The following is a 27,648-nucleotide window of genomic DNA, read 5'->3' as shown; positions in this document are numbered from 1 at the left end:
CAGCACCTGATCTTACTTCAATGTCATGCCACATATTGGCAACAAAGATCCAGAATACAATGGCTCCAATCAGGAGATAATAATACGACCTTCTTCCACACCAAAGAAACCATACACCGAAGTTGCAACAACATTCAACAATTACAAGATCAGCAAAATAACTGGATATCCGACAAAGATCAAGTAATTCAGATCATCCTGGAACATTTCACAAATCAATACACGGCTCCAAACACAATAATAGATGAAGAACTATTTGAAGAAATAGCTCCAAGATTAACACCCACACAATGTGATTCTCTCACGGCGGAAGTCACGATGCAAGAAATCAAGCAAGCTCTGTTCTCCATCAATTCAGAAAGTTCCCCTGGGACGGATGGTTACACAAGTAAGTTTTTCAAAGTTTTCTGGGATATCACTCACACTCAGATAATAGCTATGGTTCGAAGATTTTTTAATTCTTTAAATATACACCCCCTCATGAACCACACAAACATTACTTTAATCCCAAAAGTGGATCACCCAACAAAACCATCTCAATTCAGACATATCAGCCTCTGCAATGTCTGTTACAAAATCATATCAAAGATTCTGGTCAACCGCATTCGCCCCCTTCTCCCATTTCTAATAAGCCCGTATCAAAGTGCCTTCGTCCTTCAACGCTCAATTCATGATAACATCGCAATTGCAGGAGAGGTATTCCACTACATCAAAACCTCAGCCATTACCAAAGAACCCAAAATTGCTCTTAAACTAGATATCCAAAAGGCTTATGATAGCCTGGACTGGGGTTTCATTAAAAAAGCCTTTACCAAATTAGGATTCCCGGCAGTTTTTGTGGACTATATCATGTTATGTATAAGCTCAGTCACCTACTCCATCAATATCAATGGAATCCCTCATGGTTTCATCACACCAACGAGAGGCATAAGACAAGGTGATCCCATTTCTTCATACATTTTCATTATATGTGTTGAAATTCTATCTACAAATCTTGCCAAATTGGAAGCCAACCAGATGATCCGAGGTCTCAGAATATCACAAAAGGCACCGCCCATATTACATCTTATGTATGCAGATGATCTTCTAATCACCTAAAGAGCTTCCCAACAGAGTAACATCCACCTCCAAAAGATACTTCAATCTTACGGATCTTCGGCAGGACAATTAATCAACACAGCCAAATCAACAATCATCCACCATCTGAGATTACTGTCAGAAGATATAAATACTCTACACCAATTTTACAACATGCCAACCTCTTCAAACCCTCCTATTTATCTCGGAGTCCAATTCAAACACGGGAGAACATCCCGCCATATTTTCGAACCTTTGCTTCAAAGACTAGCTCGTAAAGCTAAAGGATGGATGGAAAAATGCCTTACACCTGCCGGAAGGTTAGTCCTCATTAACTTCGACATCAAACCACATTATGCAAACACAAATTTTCCCCACTCATGTCCACAAAAAAATCGACCGGATTACAAGGAATTTTTTCTGGGGGCATGATTCCTCTATTAGAAAACTGCAACCTTTGGGATGGAGAAAACTCCACACACCGATAGCAAAAGGAGGTATCGGCATCAAGAAGAGTAGCCAACACAATAAATCTTTACTCATGAAAAGATTATGGAATATTCACGATCAACCGCACTCCATCTGTACCGGTATATACAAAGAGAAGTACCTCCAACGTCAACGAATTTTTCAAGGTATGCTCACCTTACCTTCTACTGCCATCCCACAATGGAAGCAAATGACATCCCTTATACCTTTTATAAAACAACAGTTATTTCATCGCATAGGAAATGGTCTAGACACCCCCATCCAAGCTAATTGGATACCTCACTTTACTAACCTTGATCCATCCCATTATTATCCTATCCAAACCGTGGCTGATTTAATTGACCCTATTACTCACAATTGGAGACATGATCATCTACATAACCTACCTCCTGATGCAATACAACATACTATCAATATCCACCTTCCCCTGAACAACAACCTAGATAAAATTATGTGGCCACATTCGAAATCCGGTAAATATACCACTGTCGCTGGATACGACAGTTTGGCCCAAAAAGATAACCATACAACCATAACCCCCTACCACCCACCAAATTTCTTTGGACCTTACCATGCCCACCAAAAATCCAGCTTTCCTTGTGGAAAGCTATCAACGAAGGATTACCAACCTTCTCTCTATTACACCACATCAACCTCATCAATTCAAACATGTGCCCCAGATGCAACTCCGACCCAGAAACGGTGACACACATGCTTATTCATTGTCCTGTGGCAATTGCGGCATGGACCAACCTCCTAAGTCGCATACCAACAAACCATCCTCAACATAACAACCATCCTATCACCTTAAATCCTCAAACAACCATATCTCATCTATTACAAGCTTATACCGATTACACCACCATCACAAGTTTCTGTTTTCTTTTCTGGGCCCTATGGACAACCAGAAATGATCTGGTCTTCAACCAATCCCAATCTCACCATGAAAACATCCTGAGGACAGCTTTAGCACAACAACAAGAATTTGAATGGGCAAAAAATTTCTCACCACCAGTACAACATGGAGATCCAATTCTAAGGATTCCAACAACCAGCACAAGAACAACAACAAATATTCAAGTTGGATGGTCTATTCCATATTCGGGATGGATAAAAATAAACACAGATGGGGCTGCTAGAGGCCATCCAGGTATGGCAGGTGCAGGATTCATTTGCAGGGACTCGAATGCACAAATCATTATGACTCTTGCACAACCTCTAGGTTTAACTACTGCGCTAACGGCTGAGACATGGGAAACATTGATGGCAACCAGAACATCAATGGAAAGACAATGGAAAAGAGTGATAATTGAAACAGACTTAGAGAATCTCATGCATTTTATCAGAACCTGAGCGGAAGCTCCTTGGTATATATCACAAATGATCGCAGAAATCAAACAAAGAATGCGCCACATACCTTGTTGCCACATTCAACACAATTACAGAGAAGGGAACCAAGCAGCGGATGGTATAGCAAAATTTGCAGCAGATAGAAGCGAAGAAGGAAACTACTCGACAACGATATGGGATCAAACAAACTCACCTTTTCTTACTCAAATTCTGTTAAGTGACTCTAGGGGAGTTACTTTCCCCGTGTAATCTCTGGTTAATTCCTTTTAATGTATTCATGTTTCAAAAAAAAAAAAAAAAAAAAAAACACCTTTCAAAATGGAGGTGTATACTGTATAGGGGGGTAAACCCATAATGCCGAAGTAGTGAACGTTTCCGACACACGACAGTCTCCTCCTTTGCTTTCTCTCTCTCTTTGTTTTTTTTTAATCTAGATGGACGGCTGTTTACATGGTCATGTACACTTACTTTTTACATTGTAGTTTCTGTTAACTGTATTGGACACGTGTTTATCTTTTGATGGGCTGCTATTTATGGTATCCGTTGGTCCAGGATCCTGGTCCAGGAGAGTAATAACTCATGTGGTGTGCAGTGTAGCTTTTTGACCTTGTACACTCCCAGTTAAGACGTGCATTCACCATTTTCGTCACAGGCATAGGCAGCGGAATTTCATGAACCTTTTGTATCCCACTTCTTCCTTACGAGTCAAGGCCGAGTGCGATGAATCGAGTTGCGGTGGATTATGTTTATTACTTTATTTGTTTGTTTATTTATTTGTATTGAATTCTATTTCTACGGAATAGCAGATGGATTATGTTTTTTTTTCTTTTATGCAAAGATAAAAATAATTGCAAAAATTTACATATATTCAACATGTCAAAATAAATTTTGAAGTTCTTTTCTTTTTATGCTAAAGATGAATGTTTTTATTGATCACAAGTACTTAAATTGTCTGATAATAATTGACTCTCAATAATACAAGGAGAAACTTTCTGCTGAATTTGACAAATTTGTCTGTAGCTTTATTACCACTTCTTGAAACAAAATGACACTCCCATCTTTCAATGGGTTTTAATCTATCACTGGCATCAAGCAAAATAACTTCATTTTCCCACGCTATTACTGGAGCTGCTTTGTTGATATAACCTTCAATTCCTTTAAGATCTGTCTCAAATATAATTTTGGTTGATCTGTAATTCATAGCGTCAAAAAATGCAAGGCATTCTGCATGTTCTGAGTTACTTAGTCCTGCATAGCACTTTGAGAGACTCCCCCACCATTTTCCTGCATAGTCACGTAAAACAAGTGCAATGCTGTTAGTCCAATGTTAGGATCAAAAGATGCATCGCAGTTAATATTTTTAAAGGTCTGTATGATGAAAATTTACTTATTTTAGGAGACTAACATAAAAATTTCCTCCATCTATCCATGAACATTATTGTGTGGGTATGCGGTCGTAAATTATGTACGTTGCAGATTAAGCATGTAGTTGCTTCATCACTAACTCGTTTAAGATCATTCAATTTTGCCCTATTGATACCACATATAAAAAGCACATAATCTTACTAGCTAGACGTTTTAGGAAAATAAAAGCAGACACAAAAGAATGAAAATGTAAGTAGAGGTATACTTCTTTGCGGAAATAAAATAACTAAATTGAATGTTGATTCAGTTTTGATTATCCATTTTTTATAATAACACATAAAACAACAAAAATCATCAGAGTAGGGGCTAAAATTTAGGAAAGAGCGGAATTTCATTAATTGGGATGGTGGAGTAAATTGGTAAGCATAAAAGTTTTAGTGACGAGAGAGATGGATCCAAAATCAGGAAAGTCTCACTTGATTAAGTGATGAGTTAAATGTTTGAGTTTTGTTAGTTTAATTCGGATATTTGAAGTTTTCTTCTTATGCATATAAATCATAGGCACCTCTAATTAGTTGAGTAGGATAGGCGATCTCTTCTTCTGCTTTTGAAACATGTATTTATTAATAGAAGATTAAGTTACTATCTTTTGTGGATAAGTGGTATCCATAGAGTCATGAAAAATAGTTTGACGAACCCAATTTTCGGTTGATAGGGTAGATAAATTTCTCGTTTGACTTTCGTCTGACGCATGATTGTCGTGCCATCTGCTTCCTGGGAAGTAATTGTTTTTCCTTTGAATTCTTTAGACTCAGTTCCGAGATTGAAGGTTTCAATGGAGTTGATATGCTTGATTCCTCAAGATAGATATCTAAAGACTAATCTTAGTTGATCTTTAGACGATTGTTCTTGAGAGGTAGTTCAGAATATAAGCTGCTCTTCAGGAGCTGTAAGTTCCGGATTTATGAGGTTTGCTAGCTTGTCTATTGCAAACATATTTCCACACCTTGATATTTGATCTATACGGAAATCAAATAGGTTTATCTATTAGAGGCAGATCAAAAGTCTTCCCTTCGGCTAAAGAAAATCTTAGGTTGTAAAGGGCGTCAACTAAGGGAATCAAGTGCGTAGAACTTTGTGAAGGGACGTAAAGAGGGTGACCGTAACTGAATTGCTTGGAGGGTGGATTTGGTCTCAACTATATTCCAGTTTGAAATCTGATAGTATGATAATGTCTGTCGCGGCTTAATACAATGCGGTGTTTAATCTGGACGAGGTCCCTGGATTTTTCTGCTATTGCGGTTTCCTCGTTAACAAAATTTCTGGTGTCTTGTGTTTTTCCTTTTCCGCATTATATTGTTTATCTTTATAATTGGATTTATACAGGTTTATACGTATTCAATCTAAGTAGATATGTTCACTTAATTGTAATCGATTACGAGACTAGTTTCTTGTAGAATTTGTATCTTAAAATATAGATAACAAGTTTAATCGCTTGGAAAAATTCTATTGAATTATTTTGGTACGACTAGATTGATTTTGGATATTGATTGAGATCATCCAAGTACTCTGCTTAACAATTAGGTTCACGGACCTTGTATCTATATACATACTGATTGAGTAGAGGTTGAGATATTAACTCTACATACACATTGTCAAGAATCATTAAGTTGGTCTCCGTGCAATTGTATTAAGTTTTGTATATACAAGTTTCTAAATGGAAAAGTTAGGTGTACTTGGTATCTCATACGTTTTCAATTGGTATCAGAGCAGGAAAACACTGTTGACCTAATAAGTATGTGTATTGTATAAATCATTTATAAAAAGTCTGAGACGAATAAAACTTTGTTATTACTATCTATCTTGCCTGAAAGAGATTTCTTCCCTACGAGTCAATACCGAGTGCGATAAATTGGACTTATGATCCACCAAATATGTAATGACCCATCCCTACACTTAGCCATTGCAGTTATCCGGCAATGTGGGTTTTTCAATGGGCATCGCTGCGGTAATCCAGCAAAAACTTCCTGGATGGTCACCCATTCCTCGATTACTCCCGCTCGAGCACGCGGCTGTAGATTTTTCTGCCAACTCTTGAGCCAATTGTGCTGAAAAGGTCTCGGTATAATATAGATATTCTTTGTCTCATGTGAGAGAAGTATCTGGCATAATCGCCCATCATACTCCCCGACTCGAGCACAAGGGAATGAACGTTAGTTGTATCCCAACTAACACCGGTATTGTTCCCACTTAAAGGCACTACTGCGGTTATCCAGCAACAACTTCCCGAGAGGTCACCCATCCCGTGACTACTCCCGGCCGAGCACGCTTAACTGAGAATTTTTTCTCACATATCAATCAAGTGAACCCATCAGGCCTCGATGGTAGGAAAGGACAAACCATTACCTATATTCCAATCGACGAACCACTTCCCAAATCGGGGTATTACAATACCACTACCTTAAATTGGAGCCGTCCTCGGCTCCGAAATATATATACAAGCCCATTTCTCCGACGTTCTCTGCCCCGCATGAGAAGCACCCGGACCAACCCTGTCCAGCGTACCTTCTCACCCTCAGCAGGTGACCCGTCGCTCCACCGATACTGTCCCCACTACAAGAAACCTAGTGTATTGCAACATGCCATTCATGTGGCAAGAACCCATGATTCGTGTGGCAAAATCCTTTTGTCACATTTTTTTTTTGCCACACCATGTGGAAACAACCTGTGTGACAAGAAGTTATTGCCACACCTTCAATGTACTGCAACAAGAGGTGGGTATTTTTCCACACCAAACTGTGAGGCAATAGCATGAGGCAAAAAGGTATTTTCTATTTTTTCTTTTTTTCTTTTTATTATTTTATTTAATTTTTAAAGTCTTTTGACACGCCAACTGGTGAGGCAATAACGTGAAGCAAAAATATTCGTCAGAAACTCCTTTGCCACAACACTTGTTGCTGCTAAAAAGCTAATAAATTCTGCAATAAATTGTTGGTAGGAGGATTTTGAAAAATCACTGTATAATCCAATCTAATCCAACCACCATATGATACTAATCCAACCACCATATGATAATTTTCACAAATCAAGCATTCCACGTATACAGAAAAATATTCGAAACAAAGAATTCAGATTTCATTTAAAAAAAATGTTTTACAAGTATAGTGAATCCATCTTTAACATGAAAAAAGAAACTAGCAAACAATATCAGAACTTAATAGTCAATATTAACCCGACGCTGAAGTGGAGAAACTTTATACTTCAAACTAGACTTATTCTGTGCTTAATCAACACCAGCAGTCCATTCCTAAGTCGCATTCCTGCTAAACAAACACCACCAAACCAAAAACATCAGGATATGGCAGAGAATCATCATGCCTAAATATGAGAGCTTGAACTGGAAGAGTAGTATAATACTAATATGCAAATCAAGCATAAACATTGAATACCCAATCCCTTCTATTTTAAAGAAAAAATGGTCACCTAATAATTTTGTTCAGAGAATTATGATAGGATAAGAAATAAATCCCTACTTTTCAAGTGTATTCCAATATCGCAGAACTTTAAAGAAGAAGAAACATGGTGTATGACTATTCGGTATCATATGGTATTCCTATTTTTGACCAGGTTTTGTACTTTTTTACACGGACAAATATGAGATATATCTCAACCATACATAGTCAAATCAAAGACCAAATAATGAATCTTTAATAACTTTGAAGCTGCAAAATGAGAAGTGATTGTAAAGACCAACCTATGTATGCACATACCATACCAATTCATCTCTGAGTTGAGGGTAGCTTTTCCTTCCAATTATTATCTTCTGTACAAAACAACAAAAGTTTTCTCTATAAGCTCATTGACCACTCCACAAAATACCAATTGCATTAAGTCTTAGTCTCTTACATTTTATAGACAAGCTAATGCAACAAATAGAAAAGGAAGAGAACCATTAAGAGAAACCTCTACGCTTCTGTAAAGAAATCATTTTCATGAATCTTACAACTCTTTCTTGTACTTCTAACTTAAATATGAAAACGCATTACAGATCCAGTATTCACTAATACATGCAATAAGTTAACGTCATCCATTGTGTTCGTTTGGATATCTAAATGCACCAATCAACATTAACTACAACAAATTCTAGTTTCCTAAATTCTTTTAGTTGTTGATTAATTACTGGTTAGGCCTGATCAACTTTTATCGTTGAGCTAGTTTCAACTTTTGGGAAGTACAGTAAGTGTAAATTTATATTATTTGTTTTTGTAAGAAGCCTTAGTTATACTTTTTGTAATACATAAAATTAAATTCAAGCGATTCCACATATATGCTCATGACTTTTTCCTTCTCTAACAAGAGATACTTGAACAACCTTATATTCATACAGAAAACATAAAATGAAGTACTTGAACGAGCTAGGGAATCAGAGATAGACATAAAACAGGGAGAATTCGCATAACTCAATTATCTACAGTTTATATATTCTACTGAGAAAAATGATTATAGTTTCCACAAAGTAAATGTTCAAACCTGTACCCATAATTATTTTCAAGGAATCAACCGAAAAAAATATTATCAAGAAACTACCTGCTTGACGGATCACTTGTCTCCTAGAGGCATTCAGATATGTACGAAGCAAATAGATTTCTCCTGCAATTTACAATCATACGAATGTTCAAATTGCAAACAGAAGGATGAATAATCAAATCTACCAAAACAGGGAGGAACATTACATAGCTTCCAAAAATCTAGTACACTAGAATATAATGAAATGAAAAAAATCAGAGTTATTGAAAACCAACCTATGGAATATTGTAACAGATTGATTTACCTTATTTCCCCTGTTACTTCTCAAGTTTACATCCGATTCTTTAATCTCACAGTGGTTTGACTCTGGCCTTGAGCAAAAAAAATCAAAGGCAAAACCCTATTTCAGATCTCATACCTAATTTATCACAAAAATAAAATTAGGAAAAAGCAAAAACATTGTTAAAAACATAAACGCCAAAACCCTAATTCCGAAACAAGATTAACAATGTTATTAAGCACAAAATGAACCATCAAAACTAAAACACCAATTACCTTGATTACAACCACTAACATCAGCGGCATAAGATGTTGCAACAATCAAACCAGAAATACTATAAATTGAGAGAAAACGATTTGAGTTTGTTCGCCAGGGGTTTCGAGAGATAGAAAATTCTATGGCTTTGAGAACGACGAATTTTTTCAAGAAGATTATTTGATTAGGAGTTCGTTTTCTAGGGTTTCGATCAAGATGAAGTTGCAGTCTTCATCGATGGAGAAAAAATTGAATTGGTTTACACAAGCAGGTTTGATAATTGATTGGTTGCCGGTTACGAACTTATGAGGAAGAAAAAGTCCTGCTTCAAATTAGGATCTAGAAAACGAGAGGAGGTAATGGGGGGTTTGGTTTACGAGAATAAAGGATGTACTGGATTTGGGTTTTTCAGCTACCAGGCACGTCATCCACGTAAATTAACTTATTTCGTTTCTCTATTAATTTAGCTAATTTTTTAAAATTTTTTAATTATATTATTAATACTTTTTTGCCACATGTATGTGGCAAAAGCTATACTTATTGTCGCAATGCTAAATTACGTGTGGCAAGAACTGGACTTTTGCCTCAACTTTTCACGGATGTAGCAAAAGGTCTTACTTAATGCCACATCTGTTTTACAGTGAGGATAAACGCCATTTATTACCGCATCATATACAGATGTGTGGCAAAGAAGTGCGGCAACAGATTTATTTTCTTGTAGTGCCCCACTTAGCCACTGCGATCATCCGGTAGTGCGGAGTTTTTAAGGGAATCGCTGTGGTTGTCCAACAACAACTTTCCGGGTGGTCACCCATCCCTGAATTACTCCCTTATGAGAATGCTTAAATGCAGAGTTTTCTACCAACTCTGGAGAAAATTGTGCTGAAAATTCCTCGGTGTTAGGAAAGGATAACATTACTTATATATTACATTCCATCGGCGAACCACAGACGAAATCGGGGTATTACAACTCCTTCCCGAGCACGCTTAACTGCAGAGTTTTCTGCCAACACTGGAGCCAACTATGCTGAAAAGGCCTCGGTATAATGTAGACGTTCCTTGCCTCTTGTGAGACCAGTATCTGGCATAACAACCCATCATACTCTCCCACCCGAGCACAAGCGAACCATCCCTAATTGTATCCCAAATAATACTGATATTGTTTCGACTTACACATTGCGGTCATCTAGCAGTGTGGGATTTTTAATGCAGTACTGTGGAAAACCATTATTTATATTCCATTCAGCCAACCACCGCCGAATATCGGGGTATCACGCTTAACTGCAGAGTTTTCTGCCAACTCTTGAGACAATTGTGCTGAAATTGCCTCGGTATAACGTAGACATTCTTTGTCTCCTGTGAGAACAGTATCTGGCATAATCTCCCAGCATACTCCCCCACTCGAGCACAAGGGAATGACTACTAGTTGTATCCCAACTAACACCAATATTGTTCCCACTTACCCAATGCGGTTATTCAGCAGTGTGGGATTTTTAACGACACTAATGCGATTATCCAACAACATCTTTCCGAGAGGTCACCCATCCCGTGACTACTCCTAGCCGAACACGTTTAACTGGGAAATTTTTCTCACATCTCAATCAAGTGAACCCATCAGGCTCCGGTGTTAGGAAATAATAAACCATTACCTATATTTCTAATCGGCGAACCACTACCAAAGTCGGGGTATCAAAAAATACGTTAAGCGGGTACGGGTGGGATTATTTACTGTTAGCCAGGTGGATTATGTTATTCTCTATGTTGGTTTAGCAACAAAACATGATTTGTATTCCTTTAAACTGGATTAGTACTAATCCTAATCAATGAGATTAAAGTTTGTTCATGTTAATCATGAATGTTTAAGAGTACATAATGATAAGTATTTCTTATACTATTTGGAATGGCATACTAGTTATAACAATTTTATGTGAGGATGTTTTTCAACTGTTGATGGAAGGTTGAATGACACATGTCTTTCATAGCATGAGGTGGACTCCATTCTAGCTCTTGTTTATAAAGAAAAAATTTCCATCATTAATGAAGAAGAGAAGATAGAACTGGAAGTGTCTTCCTACAAGTTTTTCTTTCTACTGTTTTGCTAGATCTAAGGTATGCACTTATACTTCCTATCTATTTCATGTCAAGTGTTTTCAGTTGTAGAATATGTGATCCTAGAGCATGCATAGAACTAAAATCAGCATAAGGTATTAAGCATGTTCACATAAAAATTGATTACAACTAATAAGGATTTGCAAAGCATGATTATAGGTTGATATTCTAACATTGGTATCAGAGCCTTAGGTATAATATATTCAATAGAACTTGATTTATAGATTATGGTGACAGTTATGAAATTTCAGCAATTCACATATTAGTTTAGATATGAATTCCTTTGATTCAAATCATGTAAGATATGTGCTTGTTGTCACCATGTTACAAGGATGATCTAAAGAATTATTTGAAGCCTTGTAGTAGTCTTGATGTAGCTTTTATCGTTTCGCCAAAGTGATACTTTAGGAGCTGATAAAAGATGCATATTTTCGTTATGAAAGGACTATGTAAAATTGCGTTTCAGATGTTGTCCGTATGATGATACCTAAAGGTTAATCATACTTGTCATATCTGTAATGGAACAGGGTAATCTATTTATACATAGTAAATGATATATTTTTACGACCCAAAGGTTCAAAAGATCCGTTGAGTACTATGTATAAGCTGATTAGCCTTGTTTTTTTATTAAGCTTTGGTACATCACGAGTTTACCCAAAGGTGGAGTTGTGGTTGTATCGAGTCTGAAATCAGCATGTTGTTATCATTATGTTTAAGAATGTTTTATGTTTCAATGCATACATATCATTCATACGGAATACATGCATATTTCAGCTACAATGAATCCTATACAAGTTCAAGGTTATTTGGCTGGTATTGAGCCTCTTAATGGCACAAACTACTTCATATGGAAGTCAAACCTTGATATATTCCTTGGCTACTTGGAATATGACATCGCTCTAAGAGAACCTAAACCAGAAATGCTTGTCGATACTTCTAATAGAAATGAAAAGATAGATTTCCATAAATGGGAGAAGGCAAACAGAATGAGTATAATGATCATTTGAGGTGGGATTCCAATAAAAGATACTGCTAAATAGCTGATGGAAGTTATTCAGTCATAATTTATGAGTTCAGCGAAGTCTATGATTGGTACTCATATGGGTTAGCTGACTTCAATGCGGTATAATGGTGAAGGTAGTGTTCGAGATCACATCCTCCAAATGGCATATCTGGTATACAAATTACGGGGTCTGGATATGAATCTAAATGATGATTTTCTAGTACAAATTGCAGTTAATTCACTCCCTAAGCAGTTCGAGACTTTTAAGGTCAACTATAACACTTGTGACAGAAATTGGAATGTAAATGAATTGATCGCTCATTGTGTGCAAGAAGAGGAAGGACAGCGACGTGAAACTAAAGAGTATGCACATTTTACTACTGCTGGTCCTAGCAAGAAAGATTTCAAGAAATCTGGAAAGAATAAGAAACCACAAGAAAAGAAAAAGGAAACACCAAATAATGAGCCAGAAGTTAACAAGGATGGTAAGAAGTTTCCATTTAAGTGTCATTTCTGTAAGAGGCCAGGACACATGAATAAGGACTGTTTTAAGTATAAGAATTGGCTGAAAAAGAAACAACAAGGTACTGATTTTCATGTGATATTCTTTGAAATTAATCTTGTTAGTGCTCCTTTGAATACTTGGTGGTTAGACACCGTAGCAACCATTTATGTTTCTAATTCCTTGCAGGCGTTCACAAGCCAGAGGAATCTAAGTAAGGAGGAGAGGTGTCTATACATGCCAAATGCTCAAGGAGTGGATGTTAAAGATATTGGAAACGTGCGTCTATCTCTGAATAACGGGAATTTTTTGGATCTTTTTGATGTATTTTATGTACCTAATGTAAGAAGATGTTTGATATCAGTTGGTAGACTCGACTCTAAAGGCTTTACTTTGTCCATGGGTGGTGGTTATTTTAGTATGTTTCATAACTCTAAACTGGTTGGTTTTGGACCGAATGAAGATAATCTCTATAAGATGAATGTTGATATTAAATCTGTGAATTCAATGTCTTGTATGAATGTTGATACTTCTAAGGGTGTCAAAAGAAGCTTAAACTCAGAGAATTCTTATATGTTGTGGCATCAACGTTTAGGTCACATATCTAAAGATCGAATGCCAAGGCTTGTAAGGAAAAATATGCTACCGTAGCTAGATTTTTCAGATTTCAGTACATGTGTAGCATGTACTAAAGGAAAGTTTGTTAAATCAAGAAAGAAAACAACTATTAGAAGTCAAGACTTACTTCAGATTGTGCACACAGACATTTGTGGTCCTTTTACGGTTGCTTCTAGAGGTGGACAGAGATACTTCATCACATTTATAGATGATTATTCGCGTTATGGGTATGCTTATCTTATTCGTGAAAGATCAGATGCTCTAGAAGTCTTCCAAACCTACAAGGCAGAAGTTGAAAACCAACTTGAGAAGAAAATTAAAGTTTTGATATCAGATAGGGGAGGAGAGTATTATAGCAAATCTGATTTCTGTGGAGAATCTCATGGAAAACTACTTGATTTGGTATTGTACCTCAGTTTACTACTCCCGGATCACCGAAACAAAATGGGGTTACTGAAAGACATAACAGAACATACAAAGATATGATTCGCACTATGTTAAGTAACTCTACATTACCTGAATCCTTTTGGGGAGAAGCTTTAAAGACAACGGTATACATTCTAAATCATGTACCCAGTAAAGCAGTTTCTAATACTTCTTATGAGCTTTGGACAGGTAGAAAACCTAGTCTAAATCATCTTCATGTTTGGGGTTGTGCAGCGGAAGCTAGGCTATTCAATCCTGCTGAAAAATCTCTTGATTCGCGCATTACAAGTTATTTATTTGTTGGCTACCCAAACAGATCAAAGGGTTATAGGTTTTATTGTCCTTCTAGACCTGTTGAGATTGCTGAAACCAATAATGCTAAGTTTCTAGAGGATGATCAAATCAGTGGGAGTGAATCTCGCCAAATTGTGTTTGAAGAAGAGAATCCAACTGACCTGATTGCAACTGAAGTTCTAAAAGAATCAACAACTGACATTCCAGAATCATCTAGAGCCGCTGAAAGGGAAGAAATAGTTCTGCGTAGATATACTAGACCAAGAAGAACCGTCGTCAAACCGGGGTTTAGTACCTTCATGGTAGAATCCGATGAAAATGTTGATGATTCGGAAGAACCATCGACATATTCACAAGCAGTGAATGGAAAGAACGCTCATTTCTGGATTCCTGCCACATATGAAGAACTGGAATCGATGGAAAAGAATGGCGTATGGGATATGGTAGATCTTCCTGAAGGTGCAACAACAGTTGGTTGTTAGTGTATTTTCAAAATCAAACGGAATGCAGATGGGAGTATCGAAAGGCACAAGGCTAGGCTTGAATCCAAGGGATTTACTCAAGAAGAAGGGGTTGATTATGAAGAAACGTTCTCTCCAGTTTCCAATAAAGATTCCTTTAGAATTATCATGGCAATGGTGGCTCATTTTGATCTTGAATTGTATCAAATGGATGTGAAAAAAACTTTTTTGAATGGTGATCTTGATAAAAAGATATACATGGAACAACCAGAAGGTTTTACATCTAAAGGTCAAGAAGGTAAGGTATGTTGCTTAAAGAAATCTATATATGGATTAAAACAAGCATCCCGTCAGTGGTATCTAAAATTCGATCAAGTGGTGTCGACTTATGGTTTTTTTGAGAATGAAGTTGACATATGTATATATCTGAAATCTAGTGGGAGCAAGTTTATCATTCTAATTCTGTATGTTGATGATATTCTTCTCGCTAGCAACAATATTCATATGTTGCATGACACTAGACATTTTCTTTCTTCAACTTTTGAAGTAAAAGACTTGGGAGAAGCTTCTTATGTTCTTGGTATTCAGATACATCGAGACAGAAACAAGGGTCTATTAGGATTGTCTCAAGAAGCCTACATCAAGAAGATACTCAAGAGGTTTGAAATGCAGAACTGCACACCAGGTGAAGCACCTATTGTTAAGGGTGACATTATTAACCAATTGCAATGTCCTAAATCAGATCTGTAAATGAGTCGAGTAGACTCTAAGAAGTATGAATCAGTTGTTGGCAGTCTGATGTATGCCATGATTTGCACCCGTCCAGACATTGCTTTTGTTGTTGGTGTATTGGGACGTTACCAACACAATCCAGGTCAACAACATTGGAAAGCAGTGAAGAAAGTGCTTAGATATTTACAAAGAACTAAGCATTTTCAGCTTGTGTGCAAGAGATCGAATGAATTGGAAGATGAATTCTTTTCAGATTCCGATTTCATGGGCTCAGATAAGCTAAAATCTACATCCGGTTATGTGTTTATGTTCGCTAAAGGTGCTGTTTCGTGGAGAAGTGTCAAGCAATCCATTGAAGCTCAATCTACAATGGAGGCAGAATATATGGCTTGCTACGAAGCAACAACTCAAGCCGCTTGGTTAAGAAATATCATGAAAGGTCTTTTAGTTATAGATTCTATATCTAGACCTATGAAATTCTATTGTGACAACCAATCTGCAATTAATTTTGCAAAAGACTGTCAAGGAACAAGCAGAGCGAAACATATAGATGTCAAGTTTTCTTAGTAAAGCGTAAAATCAAGAATCGAGAAATTGATATTTCTTATGTTCCGACTGAACATATGCTAGCAGATCCTATGACTAAAGGTTTGAGACCTAAGTTGTTTAAAGAGCATGTAACTTCTATGGATGTTGTTGATATGTCTTAGTTGTATGATTGAACATGTATGTTTTTGATTATGTATAATCAAATACCTATGTTTGCATATCATCATTCTTGTTTTAACTGTCTTTATGCTTAGTATTTACTGAGATCATAAAAAAGGAATGTTGTAATCTCAACAATGACATTGGCAGATCTCTATTGAGATCAGAAGAATGTTGTAGTCTCTTGAAAGACATTGGCAGATCTCTTTGAGATCAAAAGTATGTTGTAGTCTCTAGAATGAGACATTGGCAAACCTCTTTTGAAATCATAAAGAAGTCTCTTTTATGAGGCATAAAGAGATAGCTATTGAGGTTATAAAGGTTATTGTCCTTTACAGAATGTATGTCAATAAGATTAACTCAAGAATGATAATCCGTCTAGATTTATGATTATGAAAATGGCCTGTGCATCTTATAAATGATATTTGGGTCTTCATAGTCGAATTTTAGCGTATTGTTAATCTTGAGGATAAAGTTACACCTGATTGTTGCTTACTGATTAGGATTATTTTTCCTAAAAGGTTGGCCACCTACAGTTTTTTACTTTTACTAATCCAAGTCTGTTTTGTAAAGTTTTCTAAAACTTAAAAGGTTTTGTTGCTGCCCAAAGTGGGAGATGTTAGTCTCTATGTTGGTTTAGCAACAAAACATGATTTGTATTCCTTTAAACTATATTAGTACTAATCCTAATCAATGAGATTAAGGTTTGTTCATGTTAATCATGAATGTTTAAGAGTATATAATGATAAGTATCTCTTATACTATTTGAAATGGCATACTAGTTATAACAATGTTATGTGAGGTTGTTTTTCAACTGTTGATGGAAGGTTGAATGATACATGTCTTTCATAGCATGAGGTGGACTCCATTCTAGCTCTTGTTTATAAAGAAATTTTTTCCATCATTAATGAAAAAGAGAGATAGAACTGGAAGTGTCTGCCGACAAGTTTTTCTTTCTACTGTTTTGCTAGATCTAAGGTATGCACTTATACTTCCTATCTATTTCATGTCAAGTGTTTTCAGTTGTAGAATATGTGATCCTAGAGCATGCATAGAACTACATATCAGCATAAGGTATTAAGCATGTTCACATAAAAATTGATTACAGCTAATAAGGATTTGCAAAGCATGATTATAGGCTGATATTCTAACAGATTATACTTGTATATATTTCTTTTTTAAGTACTCCCCATGATATTAAACTCTAAGTTGAGAAAACTGAATCCTTTAGTTTAAAATGAATCAATGAATGATCCTGAATGATTTTCAAAATTTATATTTTATTTAAGGATAAAGAATTTTACGGCAACTTACAGGAGTAGGGCTGCGGCCTTTATGTAGATTTGAAACTTGAAATTTTGTCCGTATAAAATAAATCTTTTTTTTTTGTTACGTTTTTCATGAATGTGTGTACCTTATGCATCGGGCACATAGATAAGGTACAACGTGGAAGCTTTCCTTAATATCTTCTTATCAGGAATCCAATCGTTTATTCTGGATTCCTAATAAAATTGGCGAAGGTCCGAAAATAATGGGATCATAATGAATTCTAACAAAAGATACTTCAAGACTAAAAAAGCACATATCAACCTCTAGTACAAAATTGATGGTTCCAGAAGTTAGTGTTGTTACAACCTCTAGTATAAAGTTGTATGATCAGAAGCCAGGAAATGCGGTTGATGTAATAGATTCTCCTGGTTCCGGCGGTGATTGTGATTTTTTTTTAGGTGATTGTAATAGATTCTCCGGATAATTGTTATCCATTGCAGTAGAAACGAAGAGGCAGGGAAATAACTTGAAACGTTTAGGTTGAAGAGCTACCTACCAAAAGAGTCATACCGTCCGTTGTAGTACAAGAAAGTGGCATTGTTCGGCTATGCTGGTTGTAGCTTTGTTAAATGAATATTTCAAACCCCATTGACCAGTAAAAATGTCCCAAGTAGACTAGTTAACTGATTTTGATTCTGATGGAAAACTTAACAGAATGGGCGCTTTTCCAAAACCTGAAAACTCGGAGTATGTTCCCAAGACGATCCCTGATTTTGAAGCATTTCTATAATTTTCCAAAGACTGGTCATAAAAATCCAAGGTGATCAAACTTGTGGTACAAAAACCCATTTAAATGTTGGGATTCATTAAAACTCCATCTTAAACGAAATTGATACAAAAACCCCAAATTTTTAAAAATTGATACAAAAATCCTAAATTTCAAAATTGGTTTCATCAAATTTTATTATGAAACCAAAATTGGTTTGGGGTTTTTGTGTTACTTTGTTTTGATGGGGTTTTTGTGTTATTTTTGTTTTGATGGGTTTTTTGTGGATGGATAGTGACATCGTTGGGGTTATAACTCGAGGACAGTTCCGTGTATGGCAAAAATTACACTGTACAAGAGAGGATTGGTGCTCCTCGGGACTGCAACCGTTGGTGCTTTGCAGATTTGTAACAACCATATTATTTTATTACACTACCATTATTTGAAATCAAAAACAAAGGATTTGATGCCTGAAATAAAATAATTCATTTTTTCCACATGCAAAAGGTTGCTTGTGGTAACGATACTTAAGTTCATTGCATTTTCAATGGATAATTCAATCACATACCATCAACCAAAATAGGTGCCTAGTATCAATATTTATGCAAACTACACTTTAACAATTTAAACATGGATAAAAATTCAGACAAAAATAGAAATTTCTGTGTCAAGATCATTACCTTTTTTGGGCTCTAATTATTACAAGTATGTATAGTGGCCAAAGAATTGTTAGCTGCATGAGCATTTTGGTTTCATAATTCTGATTTCTGAGTTGTAAATTCTTTCGTTCCTTTCTTGTAAGTGGTTGTAACCCTTCCCTTCTTTTTTTATAATGTACCCAATTTTCAGATAAAAATATAAGTTCTTGACCGATTGCAGCATTTTCACGACCTGTACTGTTTCCATCCGCACTTTAGGTGATTCACCGGAACATGCAACAGCAAGTTTGACAATCCGTGTCAAAGCCTCGGATAAGTTGGCCTCCATATCCCCATGGATCAGTAAATCTTCTATAATGTCATGCTGACTTTGAAATTGTAGAGGGACAAGTAGTATAGGATCAACAATCTGCATTACTCGGTCAGTAAGAAGAGATGTCGCCGCAAGGTTATGAAGGCTTAAGCCATCCTTGAACTGGTCGTCAGTAGGTCTCCTTCCGGTAAATAACTCTAACAACAAGATCCCAAAGCTGTAAATGTCTCCGTTTTTCGATATCTCTGTACCCATTCCATACTCTGCATTTCAATATACAAAAAAAAAAGTAAAAATGCAGTTTAGACAGACAGGGTCATAAGAGTAAGAAAAAAAAAATCTACCTGGAGCAGCATACCCAACTGTGTCCCTTATTCCACCAGAAGGATTACTAGTATGGCTTTCAGATTCAACATTGATAATGGCTTCACCAAGGAACTTGGCTAATCCAAAATCGCCAATATGTGCAATCATGTCATCGTCTAATAGTACGTTACTTGGCTTCAAATCACAATGAACTATAGGTGTTTGACATTGACGATGGAGATAATCTAATGCAGTTGCAATATCAATTGCTATATCTAACCTCTCCATGAAACTCAATGACCTCCTTGTCGATCTATGAAGTTGTTCGTCATTTGATGTTGGGTGCAACCAGTTCTCAAGACTCCCATTTGGCATGAACTCAAGCACTAGAGATTTGAATTCATTTCCCTTCAAATCAACACTAGAGCAAGAAGTCAGTATCTTCACGAGATTTCTATGACGAATGCATCTCAGTGCTTGACATTCAGCCATGAAACTTTTTGAAGCTCCTCGTCTTTGAAGATTGAGTACTTTTACTGCAACAACTGTTGTTGTGTCTTGGTTTAGTTTTAATAATCCTCTGTATACGGAGCCATAACTTCCAACTCCAACTAAGTTATCTGTGGAAAATCCATTTGTTGCATTTCGAAGCTCGTTGTATGAGACTTTTTGAAACACATAACCCAGTGGAGATTCAGAAGAAGTAGAAGGTCTTTCTTGTGCCTTCACCCTCCAAATGAATATATGAAACCAACAATAAAGAACAGCAAAGATGACTGCTCCAAATATTATCAGGAGCAGTCTGACTAGAGGAAAATGCTTGCTTTGGTGGTTACTTTCAGGGCCAGGTCTCCGGCAACTCGGTAAATACGGTAGAGGAATTTCGCCACACAACTTCTTGTTTCCGAGGATTGAGAATGTGCTTGTGTTTTTAAAAATACCTTGGTTAGGAACTTCGCCTTCAAATTCATTGAAAGACAAATTCAGATATGTGAGGGAAAGAAATGACCCAAGAAACTCGGGAATTTGACCAGACAAGCGATTGCGAGAAAGGTCTAAGATTTGAACTCCACGTAAACTTTCCAAGGATGATGGTATAACCCCGTCAAATAAGTTACCTTGTAAATAAAGGTTCTGCAAACCAAGACATTTCCCTAGTGAGGATGGAATCTGACCAGATATATGGTTTTTGGATAGGTCTAGGTACTCAATCTTATCTAAGTTACCAACCTCATAAGGTAAAGTACCGGATAATAGATTCGCAGACAAGTCCAGGATTGACAGTGAAGAAAGACGCATAACAGGTTTTGGTATGGTACCTATAAGCTGATTTTGTGAAAGGCCCAAATCTTGCAGGCTACGACAGTTGCCAAGACTAGGTGGAATTTCACCTTGCAGTCTATTCATTCCAAAATGAATCATTTCCAATTTAGAATTATTGCATATATTAGATGGTATTAGCCCAGAGAGTTGATTACCGGACATTGCAAGACGTACTAAATTTGGCAGCTCTCCTATTGAAACAGGAATACTTCCGGTAAGTTTGTTATCCTTAAAGCTTAATCTGGTGAGATTAACAAGATTTTCAATTCCAGATGGAATTTCACCAAATATCTCGTTTGCCCCCATGTTTAAGACGGCGAGCTTTGTTGAGAGGTTGCCTATGTATTCTGGTAACTGCCCGGTTAAATTGTTATTAGATAGTGCAAGTGTTTCTAGGTGACTACAGTTAGATAATGAATCAAAGAAACTCAAGTCATCTGCATAACCACTTCCAAGCTGATTCTTAGCTAAATTTAAAAGAACCAGACCTTGCAATCTTCCCAAATTGGGTGGCACATCTCCTGTGAACTGATTGTCAGAGACATCCAGTGCAAACAATCTAGAAAGATTGGATAAGGAACTAGGTAGCTCAGCAGAAAATCTATTGCTAGCTATGCTGAACGTTTGGAGATTAGTCAGAGTAATCCCAATGTCAGGCTGAATGGTTCCATGAAGTTGATTGTTGGCGACGGCAAAATAATAGATTGAGGAGATGTTAAAAAGCTGGGCAGGAACTGAACCAGATAAGTTATTGTATGAGAGTTGAAAATACTCTAACTTGGATAAATGGCCGAGACTGGATGGAATATCGCCATTGAGATTATTGAATCCGATCGCAAGTGCAGTTAGAATTGAAAGGTTTGAGAGTGAAACTGGGATGGTTCCAACTAAATAGTTACCTGAGAGTTGCAGCACAGCAAGCTTAGATACAGATCCAAGCTCAGTTGGAATTCTTCCTACTAGCCGATTCATGTATAAACTAAACTCTTCGAGTTTGGTAAAGGAGGTTAGATTATTTGGAACTTCTCCTTCTAGCAAATTCTCTGACAAATCAAGAATCTGAAGCCGGGATAAATGACCAATCTCCTGAGGAATTTGAGCACTGAAGCTATTCTTGTGGAGGTCGAGAGTTTCTAAGAATGTAATGTTTCCAATATGCGAAGATATTGAACCAACCAAACTTTTAGCACTCAGATCCATGGCGGTGACCCTGCTAGGTTGCTGGCTACTACAGGTGATTCCTGTCCAATTGCAATAGTGCAAAGAACCGTTCCATGCGCTCAATGCTCCAAATGGATCTTCTGTTACTTCATTTCTGAAGGCAAGTAAAGATAATCGATCTGTTTCATTTTCTGAAATGATGGCAGATTGTGATTTCATGGACAACAGAACAAGAGTAACATAGATAATCAATAATAAACTTGACTTATGAACCTCCATTTGTTGCTTATATTTTGTAATGAAAGGGTTATATCTCTTAGAATTAACACAGTTGCATGATCTCTTTAGGAAGTTGTCTTCTATAGATATTCCTTGTGGATTAGTAGTAGATGATAAAGAGTTTAACATTTAGAGATTTTCTACATGAGTGCATTCGTTATTCAGATAGAGACACAACTGGACTGAGTCGAGCAAGACTTTGCAAAGTCAAAATGGAAATATCTGAGAATGACGACTTTGATTGGGTGAGCAATTAATCCTTGTCTGCATGCCCTGACGAGCACGGCATGGAGCCCATCTCATGGATTCCAACTCTACCCAGAGAACTCTAGCACAACACAAGCCATTTTTTAATTAAGTAACTCTAGCGCGACACAAGCCATTTTTTGACAGCAAAACTCCCCTACAGAGATCTTTTTACTTTTTTTTTACACTTTCTTTACATTTTACACTTTCTTTACATTGCCATGTTAGTTAACTTCTGCTTTTCGTTAACTGTTTTAGACACGTGTTTATCTGTTAGTGATCGAGTTTGGAGTAGTTTTAAAAGCATCAACAAAAACCCAAAATTGATAAAACTTACATGATGTTTATTTTCTTTCGTGACTCGATATTATTTGAACATGATCTGACTCAAAAATTATTAGTTAGCAGAGACTTATGAAGTTTTCTGAATCTTGTCAGCTATGCACCCAGCGAGTCAGATACAAAATGATATCTAACACAAATAATTCTAAGTCAGATATCGAATCGGATATTAGAAAAGTGAAAAAAAAATAATAAATAAACAATTCGACATCTAACTCGCGCCGAGTTAGATTCAGATTACGAGTCCGATCCAAACAAAAAAGGTGTTGGTTCAATTTGAAACCTAAGAAATGAATCGAAGAATCAATCTAAAATGAGATCCATCGAATTAGAATTGATACAAGTTTCCAACTACAGATCTTTTTTTGGATGAAAGTATCTTAGAGCATCTCCAGTATAGAGTGAAAATATTATTTTTTTCGTGACACATAGGATTTTTGACCCCCATTTAGCATAAATTCGTCTTCGATAATTAGATCCTACAAACTAGGAGGGATGAAATGCCACAAAGGTGCTAAATAAAATCATATTTTTCATTAATTTATTTTCTTATTTAAATTAAAACTAAATGATTAAGATTTTATCACATAAGATACTGTAACGATTATATCCTATTGCCCTTAGTTTATTAGTTTTTTTGAATCAAGACATAAAAAACTTAGCAATTTTGAAACGAATAGGTGGAAAAATTGGTTAAACAGTTAAACTAGATATTAAGCTCTAAAAAAACAATGAAATACTCTTTGAGTTACAAACACACCGGCCATATTATCTAGCCTAAATAAAAACCATATCCAATACAAATGGAACAAAAACCCCGTTTCTATTCAAAATTGTTAAATTTAGTTTTTATTAGATTTTATAATTCCAATCTTGCCCTTACCCATATATACATGATTTTAATGGAAATTTCGGCAGAAACATAATAAAATTTCTGGAAATCAGATTTAAAGAGAGAAATCGAGATTTTCTCTACCGGAATTCGTGTATTTAGATTTTAGGGTTCATATATATCAGATTTCTACCAATTCCATCAATATTTTCAATTCAGAAACTATTTTTATCTCTTTCTACGACTCGATTTCATATCTGATCATCTCATAAACTAATTTTGAGTTTCGTTTAATTTTAATTGAATTAGAGAAGAGACCGTAGATTTCAATCCTTTGAATTGTGTCTGAAGATTTAATTTTTATTGTTGAAGATCGAGATTGACGAATTTCGGTTTTCAGTTCTCGTCATCTTTTCAGCTTAATTCGAAGAACAGAAGAGAAGTAACAATTTAATCTTTCGAATTTTCATCTTCAGATTGAGTAGTCAAATCATATTCATCATGAACACAAACTCGATTTTCAAGTATTTTTACTGATTTGATTTATTTTTTTGAATTTTCTAGTTGATTCCATTAATGTTACAATTTTTTCTTTATTGTTCATATTGAAATTAATTTAATTCTGTTGATTTCATTTGTTTTTGTTGTTCATATTAAAATCGATATGAATGGGACATTTTTGTTGTTAAGGTGTCATATAGTTTTCACGTTTAAACTGGGTGAAACCTTTTTTAGTTCCATACTTTTATTGTAGATATGGACACTGTTCTAGCAGCTTCATTGTCGTTCCATATTGGTTTACAATCAACTCTTATGGATTTAAAGGATATTATTTATTTAAATTGGGTTCAATTTTCACCACTTTCTATCGAAATCTTTCACAAATCTGGTGATCAACAAAAGGTTTTTCAATCTGATTTTGATCTCCAATCAGTGGCTGTATTTTCTTCGTTTAGTAAGTTGCCAACACTAGACTTATTTGTACACCATAGAAGTGACAGTTCTAGTTCATCATGTTATAGAGGTGAGAATTCAAGTTCATCATGCCATAGGTCAGAAATTGAACCTTTTAATTAACCACTAGTTACGAGTGCCACTAATTATGATGCCTCTAATGTTGTCAAAGGACCGTTGAAATCCACTCGTTGGCTAGGTATTTTTCAGAATGTTGAACAACTGTTCCCGGGAGGTGTGGAACAAGTACGTCATGATTTAATGAAATACCATGTTGCATCCGGCTATGCATTTAAGATGACCTGAAACGAAAAGTTGCGGATCGGTGCTTGTTGTACTAATAAGGAAGAGGAGCAGTGTAAATAGCACATATATGTTGGTTCTTATGATGGTGCTAAAGGAAATCCCTTTATTATCAAGGAGTTAAATAATCAATATACTTATAGTGCTGGATTTGTTAACATACCACATGTATCAACGAAGCTAATAAGTTCTTTGATCAAGGATTAGATTAAAGAGAACCCAAAGAAAAAAACTAAGAAGATTATGTAAAAATTTACAAGAGAGTATGGCTTTGACATAAGTCGTTATTATGCATACGCATGGAAGAGATATGCATTGAATATGACATGGGGAGAGGATGTGAAATCATTTATTTACTTGAAATGGTTTGCACATCAATTGACTGAAACCAATCCCAAATCTCATGTTGTTTTGGAAACTTATGGGACACAAAAATTTGTGAGATTGTTTATTCCCTTCGGAGCATGCATCCGTGGATTTAATCACTTCCTTCCCTTGCTATTCATGGATGCAACACATTTGAAAATCAAATATCTCGGTCACGTGATGACATCAATAGGACTAAACGGGGATAATGGTAATGTTTCGAACCTTTTTTTTGTTGGTGTTTTCAACATTTTTTTGTTCAAAACCTTTTTTTCTGTTTTGTTGGCTTCATCATTTTTTCATGTGTTATTTCACCATTTTTTCCTATTTTGTTTGATTTTATTTGGCAGAAATTTATCCTTTAGCTTATGTTGTGGTTTCATCTGAGAATGCCGCGAACTGGAAATGGTTTAAGCAGAATCCCAAGGAAGTCGAAACTCCTCACCGAAAACTTAATATTGTGAGTGATCGAGATAGTGGTTTAGTCAACCAAATCCTGTTGTTTTTCCTGGTGCATATCATGGTTGGTGTTACTGACATATGAAAAACAATATTAATGCATGCTTTCCTAAGGCCACCAAGACATATAACAATTATGTGGTGAAGTTGTTTGAAAAATATGCATATGCAAATACATATTAAGAGTTTTCAGAGAGTCGGGAGAAGTTGATGTTGGTTAATAATCAGAATCTACAAGATTATCTTAGTAGATATGAAAAGACGAGGGTACCCAAATACACCACAATCTTAAACTTTTGATCATGACCTATACAAGACCCACTGTGTATAAACCTCTTGGAGCAACAATCACTCAAGGAATATTTCAACACAGTGTCCACTTGAAATAGGGTTAGTCCGAACTGGCCTAACACGTGAATAATTATATCATACAAGAGGAGAAGTCCAATAACATTTGTGTGATCGTCTATGGATGTGAATCGAGACAATACAACAACAAAGTGTTCACTTGATAATGGTACGGTAATGACCGAAACCAATAGGATTGATATCAAGTGCCCTGTTAACGTACAAAGTGCAATTTGCTTTAATTATAATAAAACAATTATAATGCGGAAATATAAAGTAAATGGCACAACAAGATTTTGTTAACGAGGAAACCACAAATGCAGAAAAACCCCGAGACCTTGTCCAGAATTGAATACTCTCAGGATTAAACCGTTATACAAAATCAAACCAACTTCGTATAGTTGAGATCAAGCAACTAAACCTATAGTTCACCTAGTTCCGTCTGTATTCCCACACCTCCAACTTGTAATAAGTCACGTACTTGGAACAATTCCTTTGGTTCGTATTCCAAACAGTAAAGGAACAACAAATCTGTTTGGTAACAACTCTTTTCAACCAAGTGATGTGAGTTCGATAAAAGGCTCTTCTGTTTATCCCAATAAACTCCTTTGTCAGGTCCTTAGATCTATCTAATAACAACTACCAAAGTAATTGTTAAGATTTTGAAATCAATACTTTGAATCATAAGGAATTTTATTGATGCCGATCTACTCAACTAATCAATCCAATCTATCACAAGGATAAACCGATTATAGTTGGATCCTCTTTAACCGAAACAAGTATTGTGCACACCAAAGATTATGAACCCAAGTCAGAAATTTTCTTCGTCTTCAAATCTTCTTAGATCTTCAATAAACACATACGCACAATCAACTTGAATCTCTTGTGATCAATCACGCACAGAACCGAGTCTGTTAACAATGGATTATCACAAGACGTCTTTAGATCTACAAATAGTCTAAAGATCCCCGTTAAACTTCGATCTAGTTTGAGTGAATCTTATATCAGAAGAGAAGATTCTCAAGCATAAACAAACTAGGTGCAATCAAAGTTCAACAACCGTTAGTCAATCAAATCAATCGAAAACTAATAATAAACCGCAATTATCTAGTTTCCCACCAACGGTATTTGATAGAGCTTCTCAATCCCAAAGAAGTCTTTAAACTGAGCGGCCGTAAGAGATTTCTCCTAATTGGGTTACTTTGCTCTCCGAATAGGCGGATCCACCAGTAACAACACAACTAGGTAGTTTTGATGGCTCTGAGGATTAGTTTGCTTGAAATGCAAACTTTGATATTTATAGACAAAGGAAGCTGGTCACCAAGGAATTTCCAAAACCGAAAATATTCTCAAGATATGCAACAATAAAGGAATACAACAATAATATTCAAGATGACCAGTTGAATTCAATATTTGGGGCAGTTGGGAAGGGAACTTATCTGCTGGTATGTGAACTTCATTACTCTCGACGACACACGATAAGCACATGAAGTGAAAAATGTGTATTTTATAAAAACCATGTGAGA

General features: G+C 36.0%; 1 protein-coding gene and 1 long non-coding RNA gene across 4 annotated transcripts; both read right to left on the bottom strand.

Moving 5' to 3' along the window:
* Positions 1 to 7,424: 7,424 nt before the first annotated feature.
* On the bottom strand, positions 7,425 to 9,738 carry LOC113341528. 3 transcript variants are annotated; one of them, XR_003355970.1, is made up of 5 exons: positions 9,364 to 9,738; positions 9,113 to 9,226; positions 8,869 to 8,931; positions 8,036 to 8,104; positions 7,425 to 7,604 (listed from the first exon to the last, which is right to left on the bottom strand). It is a non-coding gene; the product is annotated as an uncharacterized LOC113341528 (long non-coding RNA). The 3 variants fall into 3 exon arrangements; XR_003355969.1 differs by having other exon boundaries at positions 7,425 to 7,601; XR_003355971.1 differs by having other exon boundaries at positions 7,426 to 7,601; positions 9,113 to 9,179.
* Positions 9,739 to 18,825: 9,087 nt separating this feature from the next.
* LOC113341604 (probable LRR receptor-like serine/threonine-protein kinase At3g47570) lies at positions 18,826 to 22,272 on the bottom strand. The gene is made up of 2 exons (XM_026586424.1): positions 19,548 to 22,272; positions 18,826 to 19,466 (listed from the first exon to the last, which is right to left on the bottom strand). Exons 1-2 carry the CDS (start codon positions 22,270 to 22,272, stop codon positions 18,961 to 18,963), a joined length of 3,231 nt encoding a protein of 1,076 aa, XP_026442209.1. The 3' UTR covers positions 18,826 to 18,960.
* Between the last annotated feature and the right edge of the window lie 5,376 nt (positions 22,273 to 27,648).

The sequence above is a fragment of the Papaver somniferum genome, unplaced genomic scaffold (assembly GCF_003573695.1).
Source record: "Papaver somniferum cultivar HN1 unplaced genomic scaffold, ASM357369v1 unplaced-scaffold_3, whole genome shotgun sequence".
NCBI lineage: Eukaryota > Viridiplantae > Streptophyta > Magnoliopsida > Ranunculales > Papaveraceae > Papaver > Papaver somniferum.
This window is presented reverse-complemented; position numbering and strand designations above follow the sequence as displayed.

Coding starts and splice junctions, on each gene's coding strand:
- LOC113341604 (XM_026586424.1), bottom strand. CDS start 22,272: ATGGAGGTTCATAAGTCAAGTTTATTATTGATTATCTATGTTACTCTT. Junction 19,467..19,547: donor AGTTGGGTATGCTGCTCCAG/GTAGATTTTTTT, acceptor ATTGAAATGCAG/AGTATGGAATGGGTACAGAG.